This window comes from Anabrus simplex, chromosome 11, assembly GCF_040414725.1.
Source record: "Anabrus simplex isolate iqAnaSimp1 chromosome 11, ASM4041472v1, whole genome shotgun sequence".
NCBI lineage: Eukaryota > Metazoa > Arthropoda > Insecta > Orthoptera > Tettigoniidae > Anabrus > Anabrus simplex.
In genome coordinates, this window is record NC_090275.1 from 110,724,516 (window position 1) to 110,737,455 (window position 12,940).

The 12,940-nt window shown below is 38.1% G+C and overlaps 1 protein-coding gene across 1 annotated transcript in view; it reads left to right on the forward strand.

Annotated features, from left to right (window-relative positions):
- The window catches only part of LOC136883302 (lysosomal alpha-mannosidase), a 220,842-nt gene that overhangs the window by 78,714 nt on the left and 129,188 nt on the right, over positions 1 to 12,940 (forward strand). The window contains exons 3-5 of the mRNA XM_067155536.2: positions 1,617 to 1,698; positions 2,394 to 2,579; positions 6,758 to 6,963. Coding sequence (XP_067011637.2) covers positions 1,617 to 1,698; positions 2,394 to 2,579; positions 6,758 to 6,963 — 474 coding nt within the window. The remainder of the gene's footprint in view (positions 1 to 1,616; positions 1,699 to 2,393; positions 2,580 to 6,757; positions 6,964 to 12,940) is intronic.

A 12,940-nucleotide genomic window follows, 5' to 3' on the forward strand; every position in this document is an offset into this window, starting at 1 on the left:
GATTATCCAGTGAAGGCAAAATTATTGAATTCAGTTGAGTGTATACCATCTTCTGGAAGGGTAAGGAGGATGGAGAGTGTCGTATTCATGGTGTTGGATTTGCCGTGAAGACTAACATACTTGCTAATCACTAACTTGTCCCAACTGCAATTAGTGAAAGACTTGTTACTCTCCGTATACTGTACCACTCTCTGGAGATAGTTTCACGAGTCATCTCTGCTTCTGCTCCTACATTAGATGCTGATGAAGATGCTAAGAACCAGTTCTATATCATGCTTTCCACAATGATCTGCAATGTTCCATCTAAAGATAAGCTCTTCCTACTAGGTGACTTCAGTGTTAGAGTTGGGAAAGAAAATCTGCTATGGGAAAGTATGTTGGGCAAAACAAGGACTCGGTACTTACTTAATGTAACAAGGAACTAACATGTTTTGTGCGTTATACCATAAAATAATGTGTCTAATTAAGTGCAAGTAAAAATAAAAATAAATAATAGATAATGCACTTTCTCTCTATACCTACCTTCTTACCTAAGCTATCAATGGACCAAATAGTATCATACGTACTGCAATACACAGAAATGAAACAAAGTAATGGAATTACAATAACTGTTCCCTGTTAAAATTGTTAGTGTGTTCCAAAAAGCAGCTCTGTTTACAAGTTGTTCTAGTTAGCAATTTAAAAAAAAGGGCAGTGAGCACCGGGTGAATTTGAACCATTGCAATTTATACCCGTATATAACACCTCTCTTAATTAGTTAGAGCAGGTTGCATGACCTCAACTTAGTGATGATGTATGTTATTAATGGGTTTATCTGGAAGATAGCTGCTCCTTTACCTTCTAGAAACCTTTTCCTGTGCTATTTGTTGTTTGTGTGTTATACATTGGATCTCAATGATGTTTACAAGTCAGATATTATGTATGTATCCATTTTGTGGCAAGTACTGTACATGTTTATCCTGCATTAGTTTGCTTCATGGATATTTAATGTAAAATATTCATTTATATGACTATTAAGAAATTGTTATTATGTTCACAAAAGCTAGAAATGGATGTTTAATTTAAGTTTGTAAAAGGAGACAAGGGGGAAAATGTGATGTGTCATGGAAATGCAATTCCTGGTTATAAGTTGTTAACTGTCTGTCTCCGTAACATAACGGTTAGTGTTATTAGCAGCCATCCTCGGGGGCATGGGTTCAATTCTTGGTACTGCCAGAAATTTAAGAATGGCAGGAGAGCTGGTATGTGGTTGAAATTGTACATGCAGCTCAGCTCCATTGGGGGTGTGCCTGAAAAGAGCTGCACCACCTCAGGATGAGGATACGAGTTTGTTCGGCTCCATGGCCTTTGGTCCAGAGGGTCCCGGGTTCGATTCCTGGCTGGGCCTGGGATTTTAACCTTAATTGGTTAATTCCAGTGGTTCAGGGGCTGGGTGTGTGTGCCATCTTAAGCATTAGAATTCCTCATAGGTAGGGCTCCATTCTCACAGACGCGCAGGTCACCTGTAGGCGACAAATTGAAAGACCTGCATCAGGCCTCTCTGGAGGCTACAGGCTATTATTAGTTGTTAACTTTGTTGATAACTATTTTAATGATCTATGTTTTGCTGTTTCCAGGCCAGTCTAAGATCCAGAAGGCTGGAGTGCAATATATCTTGGATTCAGTCATTAAAGAGCTGATACACGACCCTGAGAAAAGGTAAATAGGAATAATTGTTAACATGGATGTTTTCACGACCCGTACTTGTAGACATAATATGGGCATGTCGTGTCAAGAAAAAAGGTGAAACTCTTTACGTTTCGCAGAGAACTTTGCTCCGCGTCTTCAGAAGAAAATGTCATCTGTTCACGAGGGAGACTTCTACAATAATGAGGCTTTGATTGTAAGAATGCTTTACCGTTGGAGTTGTAGTGGTACACTCATTCGTCACCAGGTGGCTTGCTAGCACAGCGCTCTTAGCAGGAGCTTATGACAACATTAAGCTCTGGTTAAGATGTTCTATCACACTGTGTATGCGTGAGAAGTAACATAGAGGACATCAGAAGAATGAGGGAGGATTGTGGTAGAAGAAATAACGGTAAGAGCTCCAATGATAAAGAATTCTTGAATTCAAACCCTCATCATTGTAGAACTCTCCTTCGTGAACAGTTGAGATTTTCTTCTGAAGACTTAGAGCAAAGTTCTCTGCGAAACGTAAAGAGTTTCACCTTAGTTTCTTGACACAGCATAAGCCCAAAGCCCACATCATGTGTACAATAATTGTGTTTGTGAGCAAAGGAGTGGAAAGAGCTTTTAATTTCCATCAATCTCTTATAGACTGTCAGGAAGTAGGGCTAGTGAGAAATGGAAGTAAGACATACTAACTTATGTCACATGCTTGTTCTGACCAACAGGTTTGTTTACGTGGAGACAGCATACTTCTGGAAGTGGTGGAAGGAGCAACAGGACACAGTAAGGCACCTAGTGAAAGAACTGGTAAGGAGCGGCCAGCTAGAGTTCATAGGAGGTGCCTGGAGTATGAACGATGAAGCTGTCACCCACTACCATTCTATCATCGACCAGTTCACCTGGGGTCTCAGGTACCATGGAATCTCCAGTACTAGTGTCTAGTCCATGTGCCTCCATATCTAGGCTAACCGTGTAGCTGTTACAGTCCGCATATACTCTGTGTTTATCATCTTCATATCTTGGCTTCCCTGCACTGTTCTTATCTCTCTCTCTCTCTCTCTCTCTCTCTCTCTCTCTCTCTCTCTCTCTCTCTCTCTCTCTCTCTCTCTCTCTCTCTCTCTTTCCTGAGATGTGTGTCTGTCTCTTCTTGTGGTCAGAAAGATCCCTTGCCTATTTTATTAGGCATCATCGTTTCTGATCACATGCATCCATCCATCTTGTCTTCAACATGCTTCTGTAACACCATATATCAAAAGCTTGTAATCTTTCTCATTCTATTTTAGTTATTGTCCATGTTTCACACTATACAGTGCCAACTTCGTCCTTTCATCTTTAAAATGCTTTCCTTGCTTAGACTCGTGTATGGTTTATGTCCTCCTTCTTTTTGCCATCCCTGTTATTTTGATGATGATGATAAGTTATTACTTTATGATGACTACTGTTAGTGTTGTCAACACAGTGTTTTTCCTGATAAATCTAGTCTTTTTTACTCCTCATCAGTGGGCAAAGTTTAACACCCAGTAGACAGTGGGGATTTTTTTTTTTTCTTATGTCAGTTTGTATTTTGGCAGTTTTTCCAATTAAAGTTTTATGCAGTATGATAGAGAGTGTAATAATGCAATCATTGAAATTCAAGTTCTTAACGTTGACAGTCGTGGCACCAGCAAGCCAGAAAAGACCTGGACTGTTAACAGAGTTGAAATGTAGATGAAGATAAGGAAGAATAATCACTTCAATGCATCATAATAATAGTAGTTAAGCGGTTCCAGCTTGACAGTGGTTGAAAGTACTTATATGTGGTGATGGTAAATACTGTTCACACTAAAATAATAGTGTTTTTATAGCATATACATATTAGCGTGTGAAATGGGGAAAGTTAAACCGAAATATGTACAGAAGTTTAGATTTGAGTGGTTGAAAGATAAGATTTTTTGGGAATGGTTTAATGAAATCCCAGGAGACCCTATGAAGACATTCTGAAAGTACTGTCGTCGTTCAGTTGTGGCTCAGCATGCAGACTTATGTCACCCACAGACAAAAAACATAGACGGGCTGCCATTGCAGTTGTAATCCAGTCAAAATGATATGAATGTGAGTTTTTTAACGTTAGAAAATGTAGTGAAACCACCTCTGCCAAAAGGTCATTAGTAGGGCCCGGATATTTACGACATGTCATATTTTATTTCTTTATATTATTTTCATGGAAAATACAAGTTAAGCATGATTTTATCTACAATGACTAAAATGATACAATTTTAACGGTTCATAATCAGTCATATTTTGTCTATTTTAACGTTTTTTTGTCATATTCCGGTAATTTTTCATATTTTCATGTTTTTGTGATATTTATATCTTTTTGTTCAATTTTTGCATACCTGCTTTCAACTGTCTCAAAGACGGATTTTTCACATCTCCTAATTGTTGTTTGTAATTTCTTACAACTTAAAAAAAAAAAAAAAAAAAAAAAAAAAAAAAAAGTCCTTATGTGAATTTGGAGGGCAAGTTGTATAGAAAGAGACAGGTGCGTAGAAAGCGACAGAAAGGTGAGCCTCTATTGAACTCTAATGATTTGAGATATTGCAAATATGACCCAATAACATCCTGTGATGTTGACCGGTCTTTTTCCCGTTCCAAGTCAATGTTGCATGAAAATAGAAGATAATTCCTCTTTGAAAAATTAAAAATATATATAATTTGCAATTGTAATTCTTTCTGTTCGCCCATCAAAATGTGACATTTATTTCATTCTGTGCAGAGTTGAGAGTTACCTCCGGATTGAGTAATTAAATAAATTCAAAATATAACAATAAAATAAATATTATTACTTATTTATTATTATTGAATGTTCTTTATGTTGATAATTGGGCTTCAGTGAGAATTGATGGTAGAATGAGTTGTTGGTTCAGAGTACTTACAGGTGTTAGACACCTTTGTTGTTTGTAGTTTACATGGATCATCTGCTGAAAGGTATAAAGTGGCAGGGAGGGATTCAGTTAGGTGGAAATGTAGTAAGCAATCTGGCCTATGCTGACGACTTGGTCTTAATGGCAGGCTATGGAGACTATGCAGTGGCCTCCACGGTACGCACAGCCATGCGTCTTGGTGAGTGTGCTATGTACCAACTGATGAGCCCAACTTAGCACACGGGGGCGAAACGCTGGCAACCAGGAATGAGTTAGCTGGAAAATTTATATTGTCCAATAACGGACCATTTATATTGGCATTTCCAGTTACCCGGATGTGGTGTATGAGCCTCCTCCATCTTTGTCTTTCCATGAACCACTGTTCTGTTGTGATCTTCTCCCAATCTTGTCCTCTTTCCTCAACATCTTTCTTCACCAGATTGGTCCATTTTCCTCTGGGTCTGCCAACTGGTCTTTTTCCTTTTACTTCTATTTCATATTCTCTTCTCTTCTTGCAAGCGTGCTTGCACTCATCCTTCTTACATGGCCAAACCACTTCAGTCTTGCTTTCTGGATCTCTGTAGTAGGGAGTTTCCTATTCCCACCTCCCCTCAGGACTTTTTCATTCCTGAACTTGTCCTTCCTGGTCTTCTGTATCATGGTGCGTAGGAACATTTCTACAGCTTGGAGTTTTGAGTTGAGTTGTCTAGTTAATTTGGTAGTTTCCAGGCTGTACGTGAGGATGGATGTATAATATGATTTATATAATATCATCTTAGCTTTTAATGGTACTTGTTTATCCCACAGTAGTTGTCTGACTTGGTGGTAAAATTGAGTTGCCTTGTTAATTTGACTGTCTGCCTCACATTTTTTGAGGTTGTCTTTTGATCCTATACTACCCAAGTATTTAAACATTGGAATACTGTCCAGTTTGGTGTCATTTATTCTGATTTGTGGTTTTTCATCTCCCCTCTGTAACTTCATCACCACCGTCTTAGTCCTGCTGATATTTAAGTTATATCTCTTTAAACTCTTGACTTCATTTCTGCAGCTTTTCCTCCGCATCATTTTCGGTTTCACCCCAGACCACCACGTCGTCTGCAAAAATGAAAGCTTCCAAGTCCTACTGCTCCTTCCATTTTAGTGCCTTTGTTCTGGCATCCATCGTAGGGGTGACAGAGCCCTACTTTGCTGTACTCCTTTCTTCGTTTCAAACCATTTGGACAGCCGGCAACCCACTTGCACACGACTTCTGTTTTTTTCATACAACATCTTCACTTTTGAAATAAGACTGTCATGAACTCCCAGCTCTTTTGGGCATACCCAGATATGCTCCCTTGGTATGCTATCGTAAGCCATTTCAATGTCTAGGAGTTTACCTTTTTTCCCAGCGCTATTCCATTAACATCCTGCGGAGAAGAGTAGCAGACAGTGGATCACATTGCATTTGAGTGTCCTTTGCATGTTTACAGAGGCCCTATAGAGGACTTCCACTGTGTCTCAAGCGAAGCTCTTTTCTGGCGCTCAATTTTTGATATGGAACTTTCGTTATGAACTTGAGATTGTTGTACATATTGTATATAATATTGTGTTCATCATACGCTAAATAATAATAATAAGCAAAGATAAGGTCTGTAGTTGTTCTTCCAGGCCTAAAACCATACTGTTCCTCTTCCAATAAAGGTTCTACAATTTCTCTTAATCTACTATGATTTTTTACAGAAGTTTTAGACCATGAGAGAGCAGAGTAATTCCACGATCGATGATGCATTTCCGTCTACTCCCCTTCTTGAAAAGAGGTACAATTATACCCTTCTTCCAGTCTTCTGGGATAGTGTTTTCCTGGCACACTGTGTTAAGAAGTCTATATAACCACTGGACTGCTGGAGTTCCTGCTGCTTACAACATATCTGCACTTAGCTCATCTACTCCAACTGCTTTTCCTTTCCTCATACTTTTCAAGGACTTTTCTGTCTCCAGGCTGTTTACTATAAATCGCGTTCCAAATTGGGGACATTGTTACATGGCCCTTTGTCTGAGTTTCCTGTTGTGAATGATGTTTCCTTGAGATTTGAAAGCTGTGCTGTGTTGATTGCTTCTCACCTCACAGCTAAAGTGAATTTTTTCCTAGCTCTCTTGTACTGCAATGAGTGACCGTGATAAATGTCCATTTTCTTTTTGTGCAGGAAACTGAACGACACATTTGGGGAATGTGGTCGACCACGTGTGGGCTGGCAGATTGATCCTTTTGGCCATTCAAGGGAAATGGCTTCCTTGTTTGCCCAGATGGGCTACGATGGGCTCTTCTTCAGTCGACTGGACTATCAAGACAAACATCAGCGTATTGCACAGAAGACAACTGAAATGATCTGGGAGGCAAGTGCTAACCTTGGTAAGTTGTGGCAAGGCTATTTCTTGGATGTATTACTAAAGATTTCCTTTGAAAATCAGTCTATGATGGACTTAACTTGGATCATTGACAACTGTTGACGTTATGGTACAGAGCGTTGAGCAGTAATGATGAATGCAGAGTCGTCTGCATGCCATGGAGACAGATGAGTAATCTGCCTAGTCAATACTATGTATTAAAATTTATTTACATTTCACACTTTAGAATATATAGTACATGTTTTGAGAAACATGTTAATTCTCTTTTTCAGCTAGACAGGTTAAAATTCATATATTATATTATATTAAGACCTAATGAAACAGAGGGGGGAGGGGGGATGCCTGGAGATGTGAATGCTCTGATATATACTTATCTCTCTTCATTACCTTGTAACACATGACACCATTTGGAAGCAGCTCAGTGTGTCATTAATTAAAGTGCTTTTAGACCAGAAATATTTTTGTGGAAATGTGTGGCAGAACATAATTGCTATATGTTGATAGTAATATGGAGCGATATTGTGCAATATGTTGAAATAACAGCAACTGTTCCCAGCAGTTTTTGTGTTACCTTGTCCATTGCCGAGTGTTTCATGGGAGATGAAAAATACGGCAGTATTGCCAGTATACTAGGTCGCAGAGCATAGGGTAGAGACTGTATACTGTATGTGCATGCACCTTTAATTTTTTATTATTGAGTCCAAATTGTAGTGGTGCTTGGTGGGTTTAATATTACAATTATAAAAGAAAAAACACATTTGGACATTAAATGCAATTTAGGATCATTAAAATCATATCAAATCAAAATTAAACAAGGTAAAATACACGGAAACTAACAGCAGGATGTGGACAGTGGAAGGAACCCTACAAGGTTGTGGATCGAAGAACTTTTGTGGCCGAAATTTCGACCAAAGAATAATTTTGTTAATACCTACTAATAGTAAATAATTATTTATTATAGAAACATGAAGAAATAAGGAACACTACTGGTAAACATAAACATGAAATAGAAAAACAAACCCTGATGTAATTAAGTTGCCATCTTACAATCTTGCCAGTACTAATCTTCATGTAAAATATTTTTAATGTGAAGTGACCACCTTCACCAAAGAAATAAAAATACTGGTCATAGGAAAACATTTTAAAATTGAGCAGAATTACTGAGGTCAAGCTTAATGAAAAATTGATTTAAGTTACAAAACTGTCAGAAAAAGCTTGTCTCATGGCTAAGTCAAGATGGATGTAAGATCTCTTTACACCATCGTAAATTACAACGATTTCAGGTGGAAAAATCGATGGGTAAACTCCTGTGACAAATTAAAATGTGAAATAAAATAAAATAAAATAAAATAAAATAAAGTTACATTAGGAAATATAAGATTTGGTTACCCCAAGAGAAGGCAAGATCTCCAATGGAACACAATGCTCCTAGACAACACTTCCACCGAAGACATGCCGAAGACAGAATTAAGACACCCTGCAATGCACTTCCCGAAGGTAGCCCATGCTGGTTGGTGTAACCAGAAATGCCACAGAAAAATTAATGACCAGTGACGCACAGGAGTTGCCTTTCGATTTATTTAAACCAATCAAATTTAAATGTTTAATTAGACATTTGTTAGGAAACATCTTGAAGCTTGTATCTTGTGCCAGTCCCAGAGAAATCAGCATATGCAGTACAGGGTGTTCCATAAATTTGCACAATAAAATTTTAATACAATTTTAAATGGTCCGGAGTTTACTTGAAGAAGGCTAAATATATAAACTCTCGCAGCACACGTCACACAAATGTCAAGGAGTGCAGACAAATTAATTGATTACATAAATGTTGTTATTTAGATCCTGAGCTGTGGGATATACCAAGTGTCAATTACAGAGACCATAATTAAAAAAAAAAATGACAAATTGCCTGCCAGGTGTATGCATAAGTCTCTAAGAGATGGTGCCAATTTGTCAATATGAATACATTAATATCTGTCAAACTGTGACAAATAATTACTTTGCAGTGCAGAAATTAGCAAGTCCAATTCTGAAATATGGGTCATAAATAAATGATGTGGCTTTTGTAATGTCACAGTTACTAATGTAACATGTGTAAGAAGTGTTTCAGATTTAATTTCAGCAATTAACACATATTGGAGTTGTGTCCTGAAAGGGGTGTTTTTATGTGGATAATAAATATGGATATTTTTCAAACAAAATAAACCCATCACTACTTCCGTGGATCAGGTCAGGATTATCCTGCTACCGCATGTGGCTGTGGCAGCCAGTACCAAACCATGCAAACTAAAGGAGAACCAATGGCTGTGGGTGAAGGTTTGATGAAACCTGTGTGTAGGAAATGACACACAAATTTATCACAACGCTGTTGCCTTACAGATTGGATAGAGGACTATCAAAGGCTAAGACAGAAAAACCTTACCTTGTGTTAGGCTCAGCAAGCCAGCAAGGGGAGAAAAAATCAAACCGCTTTCAATAGTAAAATGAGCCTCGGATGTAAACAGAATACAAGACATAGATCTCCTTCTATGCATTCTGGTAAGGATGTGATAAGTCCGGAGTCAAACGGAATTATTCCAAGAAGAAAATTCCTGGACGGAAAGACAAATTTGAAATAGCATCACTAAATACCGAAACCCCGACTGTTAAATGTGAAGAGCTTGCAGATCTCATGGAAAGAAGAAAGATTTAGGGCCTTGAACTTGAATAGGTATTTGTACTTGTTCCTGTGCTGACTTGTCTAAAGCTATTAAAAAGTGTTTGAAATAGTATGTGGTTGGACCTGGACCACCTTGTCAGTACACTTTTATCATTGAAAATTTTTTATTCATCCATGTTTCAGGAACATGTTAAATTCCCTTCATCAGTAAAGTCCAATCAAAGAATTAAACACAATATGGTATACCACTTTCTTTTATTCAGCCCAAAATTTAAAGAAGCATTATATCATAATTCAGGGGCTGCCAGGTCAAAGTGTGCTTGGTTCACCCAGAAGGACGTTGGTTCGATTCCCCGTCAGGAAGTCGAAAAATTTAAGAAACGAGATTTTCACTTCCGGAGGTGCACATGACCGTGAGGTTCACACAGCCTACATCAGAAAAGAGTACCAGGTTAATTCCTGGGGGCAAAGGCAGCCGGGTGTAGAGCTAACCTCTCTACCCCACCAAGTGCCCAGGTTACAGATAGTGGAAGCCTTTACCTTCCACCACTCCAAGGGCCTTCATAACCTGTATGGAGATGACTTTGCTTTTATTATATCATAATTCACCATATCAATGAATAAACAAGCATTAGTGATATATTGTTTGGCTCCATGGTTAAATTGTTAGCGTGCTGTCCTTTGGTCACGGGGGTCCCTGGTTCGATTCCCAGCATGGTTGGGAATTTTAACCATCATTGGTTAATTTCGCTGGCACGGGACTGGGTGTATGTGTCGTCTTCATCATCATTTCATCCTCATCATGATGCGCAGGTTGCCTACGGGAGTCAAGTCAAAAGACCTGCACCTGGCGAGCTGAACATGTCCCCGGACATTCCCGGCACTAAAAGCCATACGCCATTTCATTTCAGTGATATATTATAAAAATTATCACTACATAACATTTTAATATTTAGGTGATGTTGAATGCGAATACCTAAATAAAGTTAGGATTTTATTCTTTGATCGGACTTCACTGATGGAGGGAATGTACTGTGTTCCTGAAACATAGTTGAATAAATAATTTTCAATGATAAAAGTGTATTGACAAAGTGGACCAAGAAGATACTATCTTAAATAGTTTTTAACAGTCCTTGAACTGAGCAAAACAAAGTGGAAAGGGAAAGGAAATAAATTGCTGCAGAAAGGGTACAAACTACTGGAAATGGTGTGACATTCATAATTAGGAAGAACATCAATGCTGTGGCTGATATAGAATATGTAAATGAATGAATTATTAAGCTACATCAGAAAATCAACAATAACACCTTGACCATTATTCTGTTTTATGCTCCACAGACTGGGTATAGTCAAGAAGAGAAAGATGAATTTCTTCAAGAATTAGAGGACCATGTCGATCAAGATAGTACTCTTGTTACAGGAGACCTAAATGCTCAGGTGGAAACTGTATGGACAGGGTATGAGGCAGTGATAGGTCCTCATGGATATGGAAATAGGTATTTGTGGGTGAACATCTCCTTGACTTCTGCATACAAAACAACCTAATAATTGAGAACACGTGGTTCAAGAAGCGGCTGAGCCATAAGAGCAGAAATCTCATATTGGCTGTGTCATTGCAGGCAAAGAGGCTGGAACATTTGTTAGAGATGTGAAAGTGCTACCAGGAGAAAGTTTAGGTAGTGACCACAGGTTGCTAGTAACCACCTTAGGAAACATCATGGTAAAAAAAATATAAGTACCAGCCATAAACCCAAGATAAAAGTTTGGGAATTTGAAGAAACCAGATAAGAGGTCTGAATACCAGATGAAAATTAGGAACAAACTGTCCAAGTGCTGAGGTTACGGATAGCGGAAGCCTTTACCGTCCACCCCTCCCAGGGTCTTCATGCCCAGTACAGAGATGACCTTGCTTTGCTTTGCTTTTGCTGGTGGACACTGCAGTCCATATTGTTGGCACAACACCTAGCAGAGTAAAGAAACCCCCAGGTGGAGTGAAACTGTCCAAACAGCAATAAAGGGGAGAAATGAAATGAGGAAACTAAGAGATAGAGAATGTCAGAAAGGCGTGACAAGGAACGAAGAAAAGTTAGAAGAATTCAGTCACTTGTACTGAGACTTGAATTTTAAAGTGAAAAGAATCATTTCTAATGAGAAAGAGAAAACCTGGGTGGAATTTGCACAGAAACTAGAAGAGGACAGCAAGAACAACAAGAAATTATTATATCAGGTGATGAGAAGCAAGAACAATGTGTATGAAGGAATAAAGGCCCTGGAGAAGGAAGATGGAAACATCAGTTGGAATGACAAAGACATAAGATGGGACAGCATTTTGAAAAATGATATAATGGTGAAAATTTAAATATCAAAGAACAGGAGACCTGGGCAAAAGAAAAAATCAAAATGTGGAACCTCCTATATATATATATATTGCTATTTGCTTTACGTTGCACCGACGCAGATAGGTCTTATGGCGACCTTCCTATATCATGGATGGAAGTGGAAAATGCCCTAAAGAACATGAGTAAATCCAAGGCAACAGGCATAGACGAGGTTGTTTAGAGTCATACACACCATGTGGACAGAAGAAATGAGTCATCGTCCCTCTATTTGAGAAAGGAGACAGACGGAAACCCAGCAACGTTTCTTTAGGTCAAGAAAAACTTTGTATTTATGATGCCTATAATGTGAATCTGTCTTTAAATTAAAACATCACTAACAATTAACAAGACTAGAAATCACCTGAAGGTGTATAAACATCACCAAGAGGGAGGAAATCCAACGTAAAAGTTCTCTTAAAAATGGAAGAATGAGTTCAATTTTAGTTACAATAAGATTTTAAAAGGCACAGCAAGTAAATATTATTAATGTATATTACAAAGTTTCAAAAATAGAAAAAAGGAAAGAATAGGAATAAATAAAGATTTTACAAAACTATTTCTCCTTATTTTCCAGAATCACTTGTGTGTAAATTTCAACGAGACATTTTGAAGTCTTAAATTTTTGTTTCGTTGTAAGGCTGAAGAATAGCACTATTTTAACACAAGTTACTTGACCCAAACCTATTCTGAGACCACCTAAACAATCATCACAATAAGGGAAATTCCTGTAGCCTACTTAGAATTTGTCCAATCACAGGCTTCAAGAACACTAAAAGAAATAGTTTTAAACCAGTGTGATTCAAATGAATAAAGAGTATGCTGAAATGTTGCTGAGCTAAGTTGTCCCTGCACTCACTAGTTTTTGACCACTAAGCATTCACATGACACTGGTAAAGGAAAAACATACTCGAATATGCTATGCATTGTCTTACAGATTACTCTGA